The sequence below is a fragment of the Gavialis gangeticus genome, unplaced genomic scaffold (genome assembly GCF_001723915.1).
Source record: "Gavialis gangeticus isolate Ggan-Ray unplaced genomic scaffold, GavGan_comp1, whole genome shotgun sequence".
NCBI lineage: Eukaryota > Metazoa > Chordata > Crocodylia > Gavialidae > Gavialis > Gavialis gangeticus.
In genome coordinates, this window is record NW_017728996.1 from 52,423,477 (window position 1) to 52,441,578 (window position 18,102).

Consider the following 18,102-nt stretch of genomic DNA (forward strand, 5'->3'; position numbering starts at 1 on the left):
CCAGGGAAACTGCTTGATAGTCAAGATTCTGAGGATCTATGAGGTTTAGTGGCTTGCCCCTGTCTAAGTGCTTTCTTTTGCAAAGCCCAAGTAAAAGTCGTTCTTTAACTGGTATCAGATGGGGTATTTCAGCTACAAGTTTGCTTCTTTCTCTTCAGGAGTAAGATATCTCTTTTTCCCTGTGCTTACCTTTAGAAAGGATCTATTCAATGGCTAGGAACTATGAACATTCGTTTCACTGACCCTAGATTATCTCTTCTTTTTTAAAAAAAGAGAGTGTCATTGCATTTACTCCTATATTTTATTGCAAAAGACAAGACAGACTTTCTTACTTCCTGGGGTTTCCTACTTTACTCCATATAGCAGAGGAACATATACTTGTGTACATGCCATTGATGTGCAAGAGAGGAGATAGGTGATTCTGCAAATTCCAAAATTTTACTTGACACACAGGAAGGATTTCAGGACTGCTAAGGAATTGCTTAGCTGTTTTCATAATCATATGCAAGTCATAGGGTCTCTAAATAGTATCTACTCCCTTTTAAGTGCCTAACCCTTGGGGCTGGAAAAAGTTATGTATGTACCTGTTCCAAACTTAATATGAAATATGCTCCTTAGGTAAGCATCCAGGGCTGTCAGTGCTGGGGTGTTAGCAATCCCCAAACTGGCTAGCTCCCCTCATTTTCACAGCTTCTGATAGTTTCAGGGCCATTATTGAATGCCTTGAAAATGTGGGAAGCCTGTTAGTTTGGGACTGCTAATACCACAGCACTGACAGAACTGTAAGCAGTGTTCATTAAGCATTGAGATGGCAGGGCTGAAATAGCAGAAGTCTTTACTGAGACTGCTGGACTCCCCCTTATTTTCCAGGCTTTCAGTAGTCTGTTTTGCAATACATGTAGGTGGAATGTGAGCTATGCGTTGTTTTAGGTTGAGTTATGAACTAGATTTTGTTGTCTGCAAAGACATTTTCCACCCCCGCCCCTTCCTTTTAAATGTATTTGCACTCAAAATGTATCCTCTTTTTGGGCATCTGCAGCTGAAGCCTCTGTCAGATCTGCAGCGCTGTTAGGTGTTTCTTTCTTCATGCATTTATCAGACATAAGATATTAAACGTCTTAATATCAGGTTTCAGTTTTGGCAAGAGATGAGACTCCCTCCTATTCCCCCCATGTCAGTGTATTGCTTATGTGCATTCATTGCCCAGAAGAGGAGAAAGTGGGGATATGTGACCAGTTAAAAAAATGCTGTTTACGTAATAGGTTGTGGTAAACTCTCTCTTTCTCATATCCACCTGATTTTCAGCTTCTTAAGGAAGCTACTAATCATTACATATCATTTCCTCCCCCCAGTGTTACGGCTTTAAAGTTTTTTGACCAGCAGGAAATAACGTGCACTGGTACCTTACTTATACCCATCATGACAGTGATTGACAGTTTCCCCCTCTTCTTGCTTTCTAACAATGGAAACACCCCTCTAACACACTGCACGTGTGTAGGACTGGGTGGGGAGGAAAAGGAAGATTGGGGAAATAAAAATGCTAGCAAAAAATGTGATAAGTGAGTAGTCGGTTGAGATTTCAGCAGCCATGACTCCTCCTTGCACCCCTTATTTTGCATTCCCAGCATGTGCCATAACAAGTGCATATTCCCTTTTTTCCCCCATTTGCAGCCAACACAAAGCTGTTGCTTGCACTAATCACTCTCTTCCACAGAGAATATTTGAAATTAAGTATTTAAAAATGTAAACAGATATAAAAACTTATGTTGTTGTGCTGCCACAGGTATTACCAGGAAAAGCCCAAGGACACCTCTTTCAGATCTTCAGGGAGTCAATACCATCAATGAAAGGACTCACCGGTAAGTCTGCTCTTCTGATTAGTAGGTAAAGGAAATAAGGAGAGAACTTCTTTCTAGCATTGAAAATGTGTAAATGTCTCTTCCAGTCTTAACTTTTTATGTCAGTATTCAGCCCCTTCTTCCTTTCTTCTTGTTGCATGAGGATATCTTTAGATCTTTTTTGACGGTAAGAATTTGAAATGATGGTAACTTCTGAGGAGCATTCTGTAATTGCACATGGTGAAGTTTGAGGGCTTATAAGGAGCAGGCTATAAAATATTGTTAGGAGGTGTCAGGGTTTTCCATCTTCAACATTTAGCTGCAAAATATCTTGGTTATAGGTGGTCAGGAGGTCAGACTTCACCCACAATTTTATTTTGAACAAAAATCTGTGTATATAAAAGGGATGCACTACACAGAAAGCTCCTATGCACAGCTTTGTGTGGAGCATCCAAAGAGTTGCAGAGTTTTGAGGTGTTGGTTTCAAGTTCCTGGCTACTGTACAGGTTCATTTGCTAAAGAAATGTCAAGGGACTGACTGCAAACGTAAGTGTATGTCTGATGATGGTTTAAACTGTTGTAAAGTGCAGATGATCTTCTGCTTTGCTCTGTTAGTTGTGGGTCTTGGATCAATTCTATCACTGCAATTAGTTGGTAAGCTTATGAAATGTGCTTTCAGTAAAGCACTTGGCCTTTTCCAGCAAGGATTCAGTGAAGATGTAGCTCATTTAAAGTGTCAGGTTTGCATGTCAGAAGCAGCTTTGCTGCCTGCTTCCCTTTCATGAGGGGTTATTCAGATCCATCTTCAGAATTAAGACTCCTGCCAGACAAACCCTTCCTCCCTAGAAGACAAATCATAGGTCCTGATTTCTCTCCTCTCTTCAAGCTGCTTTGAGGCAATATAGTCTTTCTGCTCTGTTCACTCTCTTCTCGTCTTCAGCATAAGAGGCCTGACCCCAGAGTATTTCATCAGTCCTCACTTGCAGAAAGAGTTACGTGGAGTTTCTGAATGTAAGGTACAGCAGTCATGAATTTCCTTTAATTTCCACCAGAGGACCAGATAGCACCAGGGCAGACCAAAATGTGGAAGCATCAGTGTGGCTAAAAGCCACTTTTACTCCTTGTGGTTTTCTCCAAGTATAATCATAATGATTCAGAGGATCTGGTCTTTTAGCACTGGGCTCTGTGTTAAGATTTCTTTCAACCTGTGCAGAATACTCCTCTACAGTTGTCCATAAACCATTGTTCCTTTTGACTGATGTCTATGTGCGCAGCATGTCCTAGATAAAAGCCTTTGCTTATTAAAGTTCCATTCTTTTATTCATTGGGACAGAGACAGCTAGGTATCATCATCTTTTGTTCATCAAGTACTTACTAATTTCCAGATAAAGTAGAATATCTTCACTTCCTTGTATTCTTCCAGTACAGCTGAAGTAGCTATATACTTTTAATGTCAGGAAGGCCATGAAGTTCTGTCGAAAAAAAGACTTAAAAATTCTCAAGCTCTTAAGTGAGTTGGCTTACTTTCAGTGCCAAAAAAGAAAATAATTCCACAAAATGGTGTTATCCAGCTTGGATTCAACTATGTATGAATTAGGCTTATACTGGGAGTCAGTACTGTCTTGTTTGGGCCAAGGACTTCTCCATAAGAAGCTATGCCACTCCTGGGCTGAGAGAAAAAACACACGTACAAAGTTATTGTCTGCTCTTCCACACACTGCTTCACTGGGTAATGTAGAGCTGAATACTTACGGAGTGGCCATATTCTAGAGAAGCCTTGTTTTGGTTATTGGAAATAACTCCATCCTTGTGGGAAGAAAATGCCAATATCTTTCTAGTGCCCTTGTTTGTTTGATCCCTTTATATTTCCTACCAGTTCAACTCCAACCACAATGCGTTTAATGTAGGTGGTGTAGTGTTTGTGGATAGTGAAGATAAGAGCCGCATATCTGCCATTCAACATTTCTGTATTCACTTTGGCTGCACAAGGTTTATTTTTTGTTATGTTTACACTTAATTAGAGTCTTTGTCCATCACAAAATGTTTCTTTAAAGGTAAGAAAAAATCTGCAGTCAGAAATTAGCTGTAAAGGAAGTTGCTTTACCCATGACTCCAACTCATGTTTCTACAGTTGTCTTGTCTCCGCAGGCTTAAATGAGACAGCTTATTTTCCAAAAGTCTTCAGATCCGGTTCTGACGCACACAGCAGATCTGTTGAGTAGGATGGTGGCATTTTTGCACGCTCTTCTGACTATAATTCCCCTTTTAAAGATCTTCAGAGTTAAGTTTTGTGGTTTGCCAGAGTCTTCCTAGTACAGAATGTGACAGCACTATCTTGGAGGACAAATTTCAGGTTTGTTATAGAAGGTATTTCCTTGAAATTCACAGTAAGTGCAGTGGAATCCCTATTTCCACATCGGAGTAACGGGGGACCAAGAAAAATGCTTGTATTTATTTATTGCCTCTTGGTGTGGAGTACGTTCCTGAGTTTATTTGGATTAAAAGAAGCCAAAATAGCAAATACATTCTCTGAAAGTCAAAGCCACCGGAAGATTAAGGTAAAAGGGTAGTAAGTACCTTGCCATCTTCCATTACCAGTGATAGCCTCTCTTGTATCCACAGCAGTTGTGCCATAATAATTTTTTAACTGTAGTGCTTAAAGCTACCTGAGTATGAGAACTTAGCCTTGCTTTACTAACTGTACTAGAATTTGTACAGTGATGAGTAGAGAATGTGCTTATCAAGCTATCACAACTAGTACATGCATCTCTTAATATTGTACCATTAGTATAGACTTACAATGTACAATCTATAATTCCGCTACAGATGGTAAAACCCCCAAACCCTAAATGTCTTATTTCCCTCGTGCTCCAAAAAGGAAAAATCAGTAACATTTTATATGTTTAAACGCAAATGTAGTGATCGAGCGTGCGTGCAATTTTAATTTCAGACATTACAGTTTAGTTTCTGTTGAAGAGAAATGTTGATCATATAGGTTAAGTTGCATGGAAAGCTGTACCTACAAAAATAAAGATAACGATACACAGGAATCCAGAAAAGTACACTCAGAAAAGTATAACACGAATTAATAAAAGGCTTTTTTTTTTTTTTTTTGTAACTAAAATGTACCAATTTAAATCAGTTCTCCCCTGCAAATTAATAGAGTGATGGTCTTCTGATTCTTAATGTGTTATTCATTAAGCATTTTCTTGGACCTAAATTAAAACCAGGAGTTTCCTTTTTATATCTATCTTATTACCATATGGCTGGTGATAACAGGGCATAGATCCAGCCCTGCAGTATAGTCTGAGGCATCCTTCTGAAAGCTAAGCTAAGCAATGACATCATGCAGGAAGTAGCTGCAGAGGGGATTACTGATCAATCCTTGCTCCCCAGCTCCCCTCCAAAGAAAGTGGTTATGTGGTTTCCACATGCATATTATGGCAGCTGGAGGGGAAAAGGCTTCGCCAAAGCATGAGAGAGACACCCTGCCTTTAAAACTGCCTAAAGCAGCCACTAAATAATTAAAAGCATGATATCACTAACCCAAGCTTGACGGGGTGGCTGTATTTTCAGTACAACAGAAACTGTTTTATGTTCATTAATGGTTTAAGAAATGTGAATAACAACAGCTGTAGATCATTGTCTCCCTTCCAACAGCTCGGCTGGCTTTGTGAGATGATTAACCCTCTCAGTGACACAAGTTGCGGGTGTGTGAGCTATTGCCAGTGCACATGCACCCAAAGGGATTAAAATTACCACAGAGTCTATTTTTAAAGTCACCTGGAAATGTTTCTGATTTTAATATTGTTTTAAAATCCTCGTTGCAAACTTGATGGAGATTCTCTTTGTGACTAAGTGCTGTTTCAACCCAGAATGTAAAAAACCAACTATCATAATGATGGTAGGATTGTAGGAAATTTAGCGTTGGCAGATTACGTGTAAAACAAAGACGGAAAAGCCAAGTAGTGACCGTTTGCTGTTCCATGTTTGTACACCTGGATTTTGTTTCCAGTATCATTCTCTTTCTCTGGATGGTAGGTAGACTCGGTAAGTCTTGCTTAGGGCTCCTTTACCTTGAGATAACAGCTAATTCTCTGCTCTCCCCTCCAACAGGTACTCTGCTAATGAGCCTATTTTGGCTCCCAGCTTTAGAAGCCCTTCCTAACTTTCTCCCACAAATCCTCTGTGTCTGATCATCAGATTCAGGTGGTGATTTTCAAATATGTATGAATTACTGTCACCTGTAGAGTCATTACAATGTCTTGTTGGGGCCAAAGCCTTTTCCATAAGAAGCTATGCCACTCCTGTTCTGAGATAAGGAACACGCCTGCAAAGTTATTGTGTGTGTATATATATATGATGGTGGTCTTCTCTTAAAGGGCCTGGGAAAGAAAGAGGATGCCTGTTCTGCAATTGTGGTCTGATAGTTATCAACCAGGAAGGTGTCTGCCCACCCAGCACTGTGGATCCATCCCCTTTTGGTAGGGTATGGATTTTGTCCATCTCGCCTTCCTCAGGCAGGGGACTGAAAGGATGTATTACAGCCAGTAGATTAAAGGATTCTCGCTCATAGGAACCATCTCTCCACTTGATTGATTGCTAGGGTATTCTTTCAGCTTGTTTGATTCCCATTCTCGCAAGATTTGTGAACAGAGCATTGGTTTTGGAGGTGATCCTTTTGGGTACTTACAACTACCAGATGTGCTTCTCCGAGTGTCCACTCATTTTGTCTCACTGTGTATCCATTCAGCGCTTCTGCACACTTCAGGCCCCGTTTCCCCTCTGTCACATTCTTCGGGCTCATCTAGCCTTTCTTGCTCTCTTCCTCCCCTTCTCACATCTTCCCCTGCCCCCGTACCATTGCCCAGTTCCTGAGGGGAAAATTACCTACAGATGTGGTATTCTGTCATTCATCTCTAGAGAGCGTTGTATCAAAGTTTCTTCTCCCTCCAAAAGGAAATTTAATTCATCTTTCTCCATTCCTTCAATTGGGACCATACATAGCTGAGTTTATCATTTTCTTGATATCAAAGCACACTGCTATGTAACAGAGCAGGAAGAGTTGGATCTGTCATTTCTGTTTGCTCATTTTGTCAGACATTTTCTTTGAAGTGCATCCGTCCTTTAGGTATTGGGCTCTTCCATTTCTAGCATTTCCTTTTCCCACAGTGTCTTCTGTCCTTTCCTTTCTCTTCACCTTCCCTACTAAATGGCTATATGAAACAGGGAATATTTGACTAAACACACATTTTGTCTGCCATCCAAAGTGTTAAACAATATCTCTAGGGAACAAAGAACTAGGCAGAGTTTTAAATGCATATATTTTTGGATACTCCTTAACTTCAACAGCTGATGAAGTGCATCATCCTGTAAATGAGAGAATACTCTAGTCCTGATCAGCCAACGATAGTGAGATTGATCGATCTATCTATCGATCTCAATTAAAAATCTGGCTTAACAGATGTTGTGTCTGCATTTGAGGCCTGGCATTATGAACTTACGGTGCAGAAGTGAATGACTAGTGACAAGGAGAAATGTCACTTGTCTTCTCATTTAAGAAACTGCATAACCTTCCAATTCAGAACTTTTTAATGATATTCAACAACTAGCTTTGTTTTCTTAAGGAACCAAGTGATAACTATGTTTTAGAAGTGCATGTTGCGACTCATCTCTTTCTCATTTCAGTGATGCCTATGGAGTTGGCTGGAATGCCAGGATGGCGATCCGACAGGGCAGACTCTCCAGTCCTAGTTCCTTCCTAGACAAAGATGGGATATTTGTTAATTCAACCAACAGCAAGCTACTGGAGAGGGCCCATGGGATTCTCATGTTAGTATAAAAGGAGTGGATCTTGGTTTCAATCTGTAAGGTGTACTGCACTTCAAAGGTCATAACAAAAATATGAACTGCAAGAGTAAGGAAATCTACTACTAATCCAACAAGTTCAAGTTCCAAGTGGACTTGGACATGCCAAATCTTTATCAAAGAGGCTCAGGTGTTTATTATGACCATGACATGCTCCATTTCTTATCATTCAGGGCTTGCTGGCTAGTATTTCTTTCCTCCTTTAATTTTTTTTTTTTTTGGCTGGAGAAATGGATCTACATTCATAATAAATATGCTAATCAAAAGATGTGAGAGTGATGGTGGCACTAGAGGAAAATGACATTGAGACTTCCTTTGACTGAGTCACTGCAACTAGCTATGGAGTATTTTGCTTCAGTTTGAGAGGTGTAGGTGGCCATATTTTAACCAACATTGGCAATTCATAGTGTATCTGCATCATAGGTTTCTAAAGATGCCAGACTAGCCTGGATGCGAGTTATGGAGCATGATGTTATAATTTGGAGGATAAATTTCTGTTCCTTTCTCCCCATTTTGCACAAAGGACCAGCTACCCCACAGTTTGCTATGTCAACCCAATTTAATTGGAATTCCTTACCTTTGTACTTCATTTCACACGCACACAAATGATATGCAGAAAGGAGAGTAATCTCATTTATTATACAGGTTATATATAGAAAAACATTGCTATGGAGGGTTTGAAGGGATTGTGTTATCTACTGTTGTGTATCCTCATGGGCGGATCCAGGCTTTTGGAAAGCGGGGGTGTGAGAGCAGCACCCTGTGCTGCAGGGATGACTGCACCCTGGCTCCCGGTGTCTCTCCCTTCCCACACCAGGGTAGGCAGATCTCATCGCGGGAACAGAAATAAGGGACTTTTTTTAAGGCCATTCAAGCAGGTAAGAATCTTCCCTACCCCTTCTCCTCTGTACTCAGTGGCATACTCCTTTCCTTCCTCTGCTCACTGCTGCCACTGTTCCCTGCTGAACCAGGGGGCTCCAAGGCTGCTGATGCCTTGTTGAAGCCAGGCTGCACATGGAGCCAAGCTCAGCTAGACAACAGCAGTGGCAGCAGGCTGGTTTTCTTCCACGTGTCTGCAATAACAGTGGTCGGGGGAGAAGTACCACTGAGCAAGGAGGGAGCGTGGGGGAAGTCTTACTTGCTTCAGCTGCTTCTCCTGCAGTGTGGTTGACTGAAAGAGCAGGGGTACATCTGCTCCACTGGATCCACCCCTGTAACCATTCTGCTAAAAATATTTTTATACCTCTTACATATATTTTTTTAGCTCAAATAGCTTCAAATCTTTCACACCAGGTCACGCTGACTATTGCCGGTAATGCCAAAGACTTCCTCATGACAGAAGCTGAGATCTCCTGTTAGAGGGTTAATACGAAAGCTCTGGAATAGATACATAAATGCATTTCTGTAGCTTTATGCCTGTATTAATATGACTTTTTGTTGTCTCCATAGGCGAAACAAGAACTTCAAAGCTAAACTCAGTCTTCCAAAGGTGAGAGAACAGCAGTACTTATCTCTCTGTTTCCTCAAGCTTGAAAGGAAGCAGTTACTTTGGTTAAATGTTAACTTGCATATAATACGTAACGATAGTTTGAAAGGGGACCAGTTCAAAGTTATTTGTTCATTTCTAAAATGTGGTTCGCCAAGCTGCAACCGCAATTTGAGAGCTATTTAAATTGGCTCCAGCCTGATGGGTTCAGGGGTTTTTTTGCATCACGCAGACGAGACTTAGCAGACTTATAATAAAGTGACACCAGCACTCACTCATCCTGGAAGAGAACTGCCTAGGCAGTGGGGCCCTTCAACCACAGATACTATACACTATTTTGTTCAATCTCCATTTTAAATTCAGCAAAGACAAGGTCTGGCCCCTGCAGCTGGGGGAGAAGGGCATCCATGCAGTAGTGTAACTAGGGTGGAGCCAGCAGGGTGCCTATGAAGGGCTGCCAGATTTCTCACAACTACCCTGGGAGTCTTTACCAGGGCAGGGGCAGCCCTGCACTGCCACTACCTGGCCATAAGAGCCCCCTGCACCCCACAATTATTCATCAGGGTGGAGGGGGGAGCAAGTAGAATGGTGCTTCACTCTCCCTGGGGAGTTTTTTTCACTACCCTACATCCAGTAGCAAATTTGGTACAACTCCAAGGGAGCCCACAGCATGGAGTTCCTGTGCGAGACCCTCTCACTCTCTGCTACTGCTGCATGGGCTCTCTAGGAGTAGCACTTGTGTTCCCGATGCAGAGATGCTGGGCAGGTAAGACCACTCTTTCCTTCGCTATTCCTCCTCCTACCCCAGGCATACCATGGCCAACGTGCCCTTCTCCCTCTCCCCTCCCCACCATGCTAAATGAGTTTGCTATATCTCTGCTTCCATGTTTGCTGGGCCCTCTTTGGATAAATCTGAATAAACTGGAAGAGAAATGCTCACAGACCATAGGAGAGTTATTAGGATTTGATGTCCAGAGCAGACTGTTTTACCTGGACAGTGCAGGTTTCCTCTCATAGGAAAAATCTGTGATCGGTTAATTCCATTTTAATTACAGTCCTACAGCACTACATTTGATTTGTAGCTCTCATTCTGGGTAAGGTGCCTGTGTAACACTGCTGCTATTGCCTTCAATTTTGGCTGGGTTTTGGTGCCCAAAGGTATAAGATAAGAAGAGATGCGTTGTCTGCCACCTAACACACTTATGGCTTTTTATAATCATTTACTGATGCTGCCCTGGTAGTCAGCGTGTGATAGTTTTTGCTGTGTCCGTTACAATAAGAATTATGTTTAATTAAAAATAAACAGCAAAATATAAACATGGAGTACCACAGAGGGTGTATACCATAAAGAACAATATTTTGATAAAGGTGCAACCCTTATTTGTGCTTTTATTAGCAATGAATAAAAAAAAAGTAGCTTTTCCTCTGGAAAAAAGAATGGAACCACCTCCAGTTACTTTGTCTCTTTCATTTTATTGTTTTTAAAAGTACAAATTGCACTGAGATCACTGGATGTTACTTTTGTTCCACCATTAAAGGAGGCACAGGGTGGTACAGGATCCAGAGAATTCCCAGTGTCCCATGCTTCTGCATAGGTCCCAGCATGCAAGCAAAGCTGCTAGGAATTCCCCAGGACATGCACTGCCCCACGTTTCCTCTGCTAGGAATTCCCCAGGATCCACACCAACCTCTGCCTTCATGTGAAGCATGGGTCCCCTGGCAAGTAGGCACAGAGGGCACAGGGCAGTGAAGGATATGAGGAATCACTGGGCAAGGGGAAACGCATTGCCCATTGTCTTGTATCAGACCCCTGCCCAGAGCAACGGGAGACATGTTTCATCCACTAAAGGAGATCAGCGGTGGTGGGACTTTTTTGCCACAGCTCATCCACTTAGTGTGGCAACATATGTTTTTACCCTGAGATATTTATAGGAACAATGGTTAACAAATGGGGTGAAATGAAGTATCCATGAAGTATCTGGCGAGGGCATTTTGTATGTCAGTGGGTTGAACTAGATGAACTGATCATCTTCTTTTTCTTCTCATTAAACCAAATTGACTCAAATTCCCACTGATGTTTTTATGTAGGCATTTTGAGCAACTCAGAACACTGCTTGTGAGTTTCTTTCCCCTAACACTCTCACACATGTTATCTGAGTCAAAGCCATGACCTAAATCAAACACTTTGCTACTGCTGCAAAGCGCATGTTTTCCATCAACAGTTTCCTACTGGAATGAAACCTCAAGGCTTGCTAATTACTTCCAGGAGCTCATTTTCTCCATGCATGTGATAAGTTTTGCAGTGGTTCTAATTAACTATTGTTGTTAACACTCAATTAAAATAACTGGCAAATGATCAAACTCCTTGTGGTACTCAAATTTTAGTTTGTAAATGCAAGACAGCTGTGTACTGATATGTAGGAATACCCAAACTTCACCCAGTTAAGCATCCCATTAGCAACTTCCTGGGAGCACAAGCATGTGTATTCTAGTAGGGCAGCCTGGGTACTTAAGTAGTCAGAGTTGAACAGTCTTGAGTGGATTAATCTGAACAGTACAGTTGTAATGTCTATCTTTATTGGCTGTTTCCATTATAATGTATAATCTCAGCATGGCATCAGATCATAGAGTGCAGTATAGATGCCAATGGGAAAAGAAAGTGTGATCTAAATGGAATGGATCAAGCTGTAATATGCATTCTTCACACCCACACCTCTCACAACAATGGCAGATATCCACAGGGTACATTTTGGGAGGCTGGGGACACTGGCTGTTTCTGAGCTACATCATTAAGTTATTTTTTTGCTATTAGAACATTACTTACTGACATTTTATGCTTTGAATTAGGTACTGAACTATACTTGTCATCATTCTTAATTTTTAGTAATGCATTCCTCTTGGTATAAGCACAAAGCACATTAAAGCTAAACTGTCAAGCTGTTAGTTAGCTTTGAGCACCAAGGATGATGTCCTGTAGTTTAAAACTTGCATGCGTATTCAAGCTTGTGAACTGCACATGCTGAAAGTAATCTCTTAAGCCATATACTCCTATTATTGTCACTCCCCTCCCCCTTCCCTTATGCTCTGCACAAACTGGTTTTGTCCTGCTCAAATCCAGATTGTAAACTCAAAGGAGCAGGCACTTCATCTGTGTGTGTGTAGTATCCAGCAGAACTGGGCTTCTGGATACCATAATAAGGATACTAATAAAAATATCCAGCTGTGCTGTGAATTGTTCCATTGTTTTTCCCAGGGGATATTGAATTAGGGCAGTTACCCCAAAGGGTAGAGAGCAAGAGAAGTGGGGATAGCAAGGGAGACCATAATGGACAAAACCTGGCTAGTCATTTTTATCTGAAATGCAAGCAAATAAACGCACTCTTATTTTATATTCTGCAGCACTTGTTGGATGTGAAATCTCTGAAGCACCTAACCAACCTGACCCTGCATGATCGCATTACAAAGTCTCTTCTCCATCTCCATAAGAAGAAGAAACCCCCCAGCATCAGTGCACAGTTTCAGGTAATCTAAAATGTTCCAAATGTGAGGGAGCCTGTGAGAGATGAGAGCTGTTCTTGGGCAGGTGCAAGGCAAGCATCTTATGGTGCAACGAATGGCACTCCTGGGCACAAAACTCCTCCCCTCTGATCTGTGGCAGAACATGAAAGCTACTAAATGTAGTTTGGGCAGGCTGTGACTTGGTGGGAATGTAATAGTTAATATGTGCTTTGAAGGCTGTAACTACTGATTGAGACAGGAATTTTTGAGGCGGTATAGAAAAGAACTGCAAAGAAGGACTGGGGGTGGTTATGGTGGATCACAGATTCAACACGAGTTAGCAGCTTGATGCTATCATAAGAAAATGAATGTGATTTCAGGTTGCATTAATAGAAGCATTGGGTGTGAGACATGTCTTGCATACATCGGTCCCAGTACCACTCTTCTCTCGGATGGCTAGGACTGAGCTGTAGTACTATGGCCAGGTTTGAGACATTGCATTTTAAGAACAATACAGGGAAACTGGATTCCCTGAAGATAAGGAGGTTAAGAGACTACCTTGATAGTTTCCAAGTATTCAGAAGACTGCTGCAAAGAAGACTGAGAATAACTTTGGTCTCTAGCCACAGAAGGCAGGACACATTGCATTGGGTTTAAATTGTAACAAAGCAGGTTTAGATGAACTTTCAGGAAGAAACTTCCAATGAACAAGAATTCAGTGGAACAAATTGTGTACATGACTTGTGGAATCCCCTTCCTTGGAGGTTTTTAAGAAAAGACTTCTCTTCTAGGGCATATTCTGCATCTGTGTGGGGGGGTTGGACTAGGTGTGATCCTTGATGTCCCTTTGTTTCTATGAAATGGAAGATTGAAGCAGCCTATCAGGAAGATCTTCTGCACAGTGAGATTTTAGACTCAATCTTTCAAGGAAAATAATGGAGAATTGTTATTCAGGGGATTATAAAAACGGAGTGGACAAAGCAGTAGGACAGATATTGTAGAGAACACTTACATTGATGGAGAAATAAACTAAACCCTGCCTTTTCCAGTCTCTGGAATATTTTAAGGGGTATCTCTTTGCCACTTCCGCTTCCCTCAATGCCACTTAAACACAGACAGGACTTAGCTTATACTGTAGCCCTACCACCTTTCTTATTGCATTTTTTCTGAGAAACAGTAGCATCACTAGGGGTGGGTGAGCAGGGCACCAGCCCCGAGTGCTGATATAGAGGGGGTGCAGGGACGGTGATGGTCTCCACTGCCACCCAGGGTGAGACATCGCTTGTGTATGGCTGTACTGAAAAATGCGAATGGTGGCGTGTAGGAAAATGTCACCGTGCTGAGGAGAAGCTGACAAGTGCCAAAATTCAGCAAGAGAAAAGAGCTAACTTTTATTGCATTCCAGTGGCCTTTGGCTTAGGCTGTCTCATGGGTGAGGATGTTTAGGATCACAATAGATAAGAGGATAAGCAGCCCTTTTAGAAAGTGATAGCAACCCCCTGTCCATTAGGTTGTGGTGAGAAGGGCAATGGAGAGCAGTGTTTAGTGCAGATTGTTGAGAAGATTGGGAAGCAGTGCAGGTTTTCTGGGCAGCAGCAAAGGGAGAAGTGTGTCCAGAGATCGAATAAGTTGTGGTTAATGTCTTAATCAAAGCAGCTCTGGAACATTGGTCAGCCCTCTGAAAAGTGGAAAGCTGGTTTGTTTTTGGTTTTTTGTTTTTTGTTTGTTTTTTTTAGAACCAAGTACAGCCCATCTGGTAAATGTGCATCCAAGTGTCTTGTTAACATTTAACTGGTTGTTAGTCTTCAGGTACCGATTTGCGTGTGCAGTCAGTGTAATGACATATGCAGATCAAGCACCTGTTTTTGTTTATGTTCTGTTGCTCGCTACCTGATACGGAGAACAAGTCCCTTTGTCATGGTTTCTCTGTGGCATCTATCAATAAAAGCTTCTGAATAAGGCAGTGTTTTAAAGTGTAATTGCTTCCACTATTTGTATCTCAAATCCAATTTCTTTTCATGCCGGTGTTAAGAATGCAATTCCTTGTTGAAGCCAAAAAAAGCCAAACACTGCTGCATTAGCTCCAGAAATAGCCATGAATTCTGAAAGGAGATCAGTGGCAATGTCTGTTGTGCTGTCACTGCTCTGCACCAGCAAACTTGCCATTATGAGTAACCGTAGCTAAAAATTTAGTCTCCTCAGTGTGGCTACAGACTTGGAAATTGCCACTGTTGAGTCTCAACACAGCTGCACAAGTATGTTGACAGTGTCTGAGAAAAGCATTTCAGAAAGTTCAGGTTGTAGAAAGAGCATTCTCTCATTCCAGATGATTCCAAGCACATTTCCCTGGGAATTAGTTAAAATGTAGAAACATTTTTCCACACACACATTACTTGGATGAGTTTAATTGATTTAAAAAAAAACCAAGCAAACCCCAAAACAACAGCTGTGGTTCTGGTTATATGAAACATGACTGTAGTCAGTGGCTTCACCATTCCCATCTTGGAGAAGGAGGAAATGTTGCAAAGAGGCAAGCTGCAGTTGACTTGCATGCTCAGATTTATTACCTACAGTGTTCTTTTGTGTAAGAAGTAGATTTAAATTATTTTCCAAGAAAAAAGAATGGGAGAGACAAACCATGTCTGGTAATAAACAGCTCTGTAAATTGGTGGTAGTGAGCACGGTATGTAGGATCACAGTGGCATTCTCCTGTTCCTGCTGACACTTCCAAAGAGGAGATGCAGCCAAGTTTCTGTCACTGATAAAGCAGTGATTTTCTACCTGAAGTCAAATGCTTAGTTACCAGGAATCCTTGAAGTGCTCCATTGACTGTGAACTAAACTCTCTATCCTGTTTCCATGTGCACTCTGCTTGGAAAAAAGTTGACCTCTTCAGTATCCTTTTATTGATAGTTCTAAGTAAAGAAGACTATACAGTACATAGAAGGAGCAGAATCATACCAGCGTTACACTGGGCTGGAAATGACAGCTTCATTGATGTTGTAACATGAAATTATCATTGAACAGAATTAAAAGGAAGAAAAACATACGGTTATTTTCTTTAGATTATTTCATTACACATCTACTCTTCTGCTTAATTTTATTTATTTTTATACAAAGAAGTTATTGCTGCTCTTCCCTATGATCATGACCGTGACTCAAAATTATTTGAGCCAGCTCCGACCAATAGCAGTCTTCCTTGTAGCTTTGTCCCCTGCTTATTGAATGCATGTGTGCTGATCTTCTTTTGACTTTAAGATCCAAAAGATTGCAATCAGTTTTCAACATTTCTGAAATCCGTGAAAGGCGGAGCAGCTGTGAAGCTGGCTGTTTGGGTACTGGCCACAAAGCACACTCTATCATGACATACAGTAGATGTGTGTTCTCATGGCCCAGTTCAGTACAACATGATTTTTGTGCAGTGCCCTTGATAAAAGGCTTTCCTGCAGGTTTGCACTAAACTACTTGCGTGAGAAAATATTTCTCTCTTGTGACTGCTAAATAACATGGGGGTTATACAACTCTGCATTTTTCTAAGATGAGAACCAGAAGAGAAAAGGAAGTCAGCCAGTATGCTGTGCTAGTTCTGAGTCAAATCTAAACATGTTTTTTTGTTTGTTTCTAAGAAATATTTTAAAAGACAGAGCCACATATTTGCATATAGCTCCCAAGATGCAGGATGACCTTTGGTGCATTGCAGAAGTCTTGGTCTTTGAAGGGATTCCACAAGTTGCGTCCTTTCCATTGCAAACCTTCCCCCCTGTCCCCCCCCCACCAAAACCCACTGCTTAATGCATATTATTCCTATAATAATAATCATAGCATAAATATACAGAAACTATCTTTTTTAGAGCATCTGAAAAATCAGAATTATTAGAATAAGGCTATATTCATAATTAACTTACTTTGAAGTATATTGCTTTGTATTGTGTCTTGTAAAGACATGTCCACTATTTCAGTGAGCCTTGCAGTCCCAATAGACAAAGGGCAGATGAAGGATGTGGAGAAGAAATTCAACAGAAAGCAAAATGCTTGTGGAGTGTTGGGGGTGACTATAAACAATGCCACTATGAATTCATTCACTCATTCATGAATTTAAGTAAATTCAAAATTAAAAAATGAGAGCATTTTAATATAATTGTTCCAATTTGCAACAAGCATGAAACACTATAAAAACAATGCAATCAGAGCCTTGTGGACATGGAATTTTCACGTGAACAGCCAGTTCTTTCCACCTGACACACAAGGGTTATAAATTTTACACAGAAAATGCTGGTTCTGTCAGTGGCAGCATTACTGAGATGGAGTTTTGTTGGACTCCTGCCAGAACATGAGTGCCAGGAAGCTGTGCCTCCAAAAGAATGAGTCTAGGATCATCTTGATCAGTGGTGTCAAACTCCCAGGTTCTAGGCTGGATCCCGACCACAGGATCTCCTCCCAGGCTGAATCCGTGGGGCTAGCAACAGCTGTAGTGGTTATAGTGGCAGGGGTCTGGACAGTCTTTACTCACCCCCCTGCCATCAGTGGCCATGTCCATTGGGGACCAAGAGCCCTGAATTCTGCAACAGGCTGTGTCCCTAACCCTGCCCCCCAACTTCTGGTAGCCCAGTGGTCTCAACCTTTTTTAAGTAGGAGATCACCTTTGGCATTTAAAAGAAACCCAAGATCTACCATGCACCGCTGCAACTCCCCCACCTGCCCCTGCCCAGCAGGTAAGTCTGTGGGGAGGGAAGGGGAGGGGCAGATTGAGGCAGAGGGAGGAGCAGTGGTAAGTTGAGTGGGGCCCTGGCTGGGTGGGAGGGCCTCACTCAACTTACCACTGCTCCTGCCTCTGCAGCCCTGTCCCTCACTGCAAGGGCTGCAATCTAGCACCTGCTCCTTCACTCCCCCATGGACTGACCTGCTGGGCTGGGGTGCATGCACTCAGGCACTCAGGCACTCAGCCCCCCAGCCCCAGCCTCATATTGACTCCAGGAGGCTCCAAGATCTACCGGTCGATCGCAATCCACTGGTTGGTGACCACTGTGGTAGCCTGACCACCTGGATGGAACGCGTCCATGGACTGGATGCAGCCCACGGATCGTACATTAATCAGTCTTGATTTAGATAAAATTGAAGTCCTCTCCAACCCAAGCACAGAGGAAATATATCTACCTCTGAATCATAGGATAACATTGGTGGTTCCTAGGGTAGCCGTGTAGAACAGCATGGTTATGAGCACTAGAGGAAACAGGAAGCTAGAGAATCCTAGCATCCCTGCATTCACAGCTTTCCAGCTCAGCAGAGGAAAAAATGGTCTAAAATATACCAGCTTTAAAAAGTTTCTGATCCAGAAACATCTGCTGAGCTGTTGGGTGCTCATAGTGTGTAAAATTTGCAGAACTAATTTAGGAAAAAGCATCCAAATCACCCA

At 41.8% G+C, this 18,102-nt stretch overlaps 1 protein-coding gene across 2 annotated transcripts in view; it reads left to right on the forward strand.

Annotated features, from left to right (window-relative positions):
• Positions 1–18,102, forward strand: part of MYO9A (myosin IXA) — a 382,153-nt gene that overhangs the window by 298,890 nt on the left and 65,161 nt on the right. For both annotated transcript variants that reach the window (XM_019504515.1, XM_019504516.1), the window contains exons 16-19: positions 1,784–1,859; positions 7,527–7,670; positions 9,156–9,195; positions 12,592–12,714. In XM_019504515.1, coding sequence (XP_019360060.1) covers positions 1,784–1,859; positions 7,527–7,670; positions 9,156–9,195; positions 12,592–12,714 — 383 coding nt within the window. The remainder of the gene's footprint in view (positions 1–1,783; positions 1,860–7,526; positions 7,671–9,155; positions 9,196–12,591; positions 12,715–18,102) is intronic.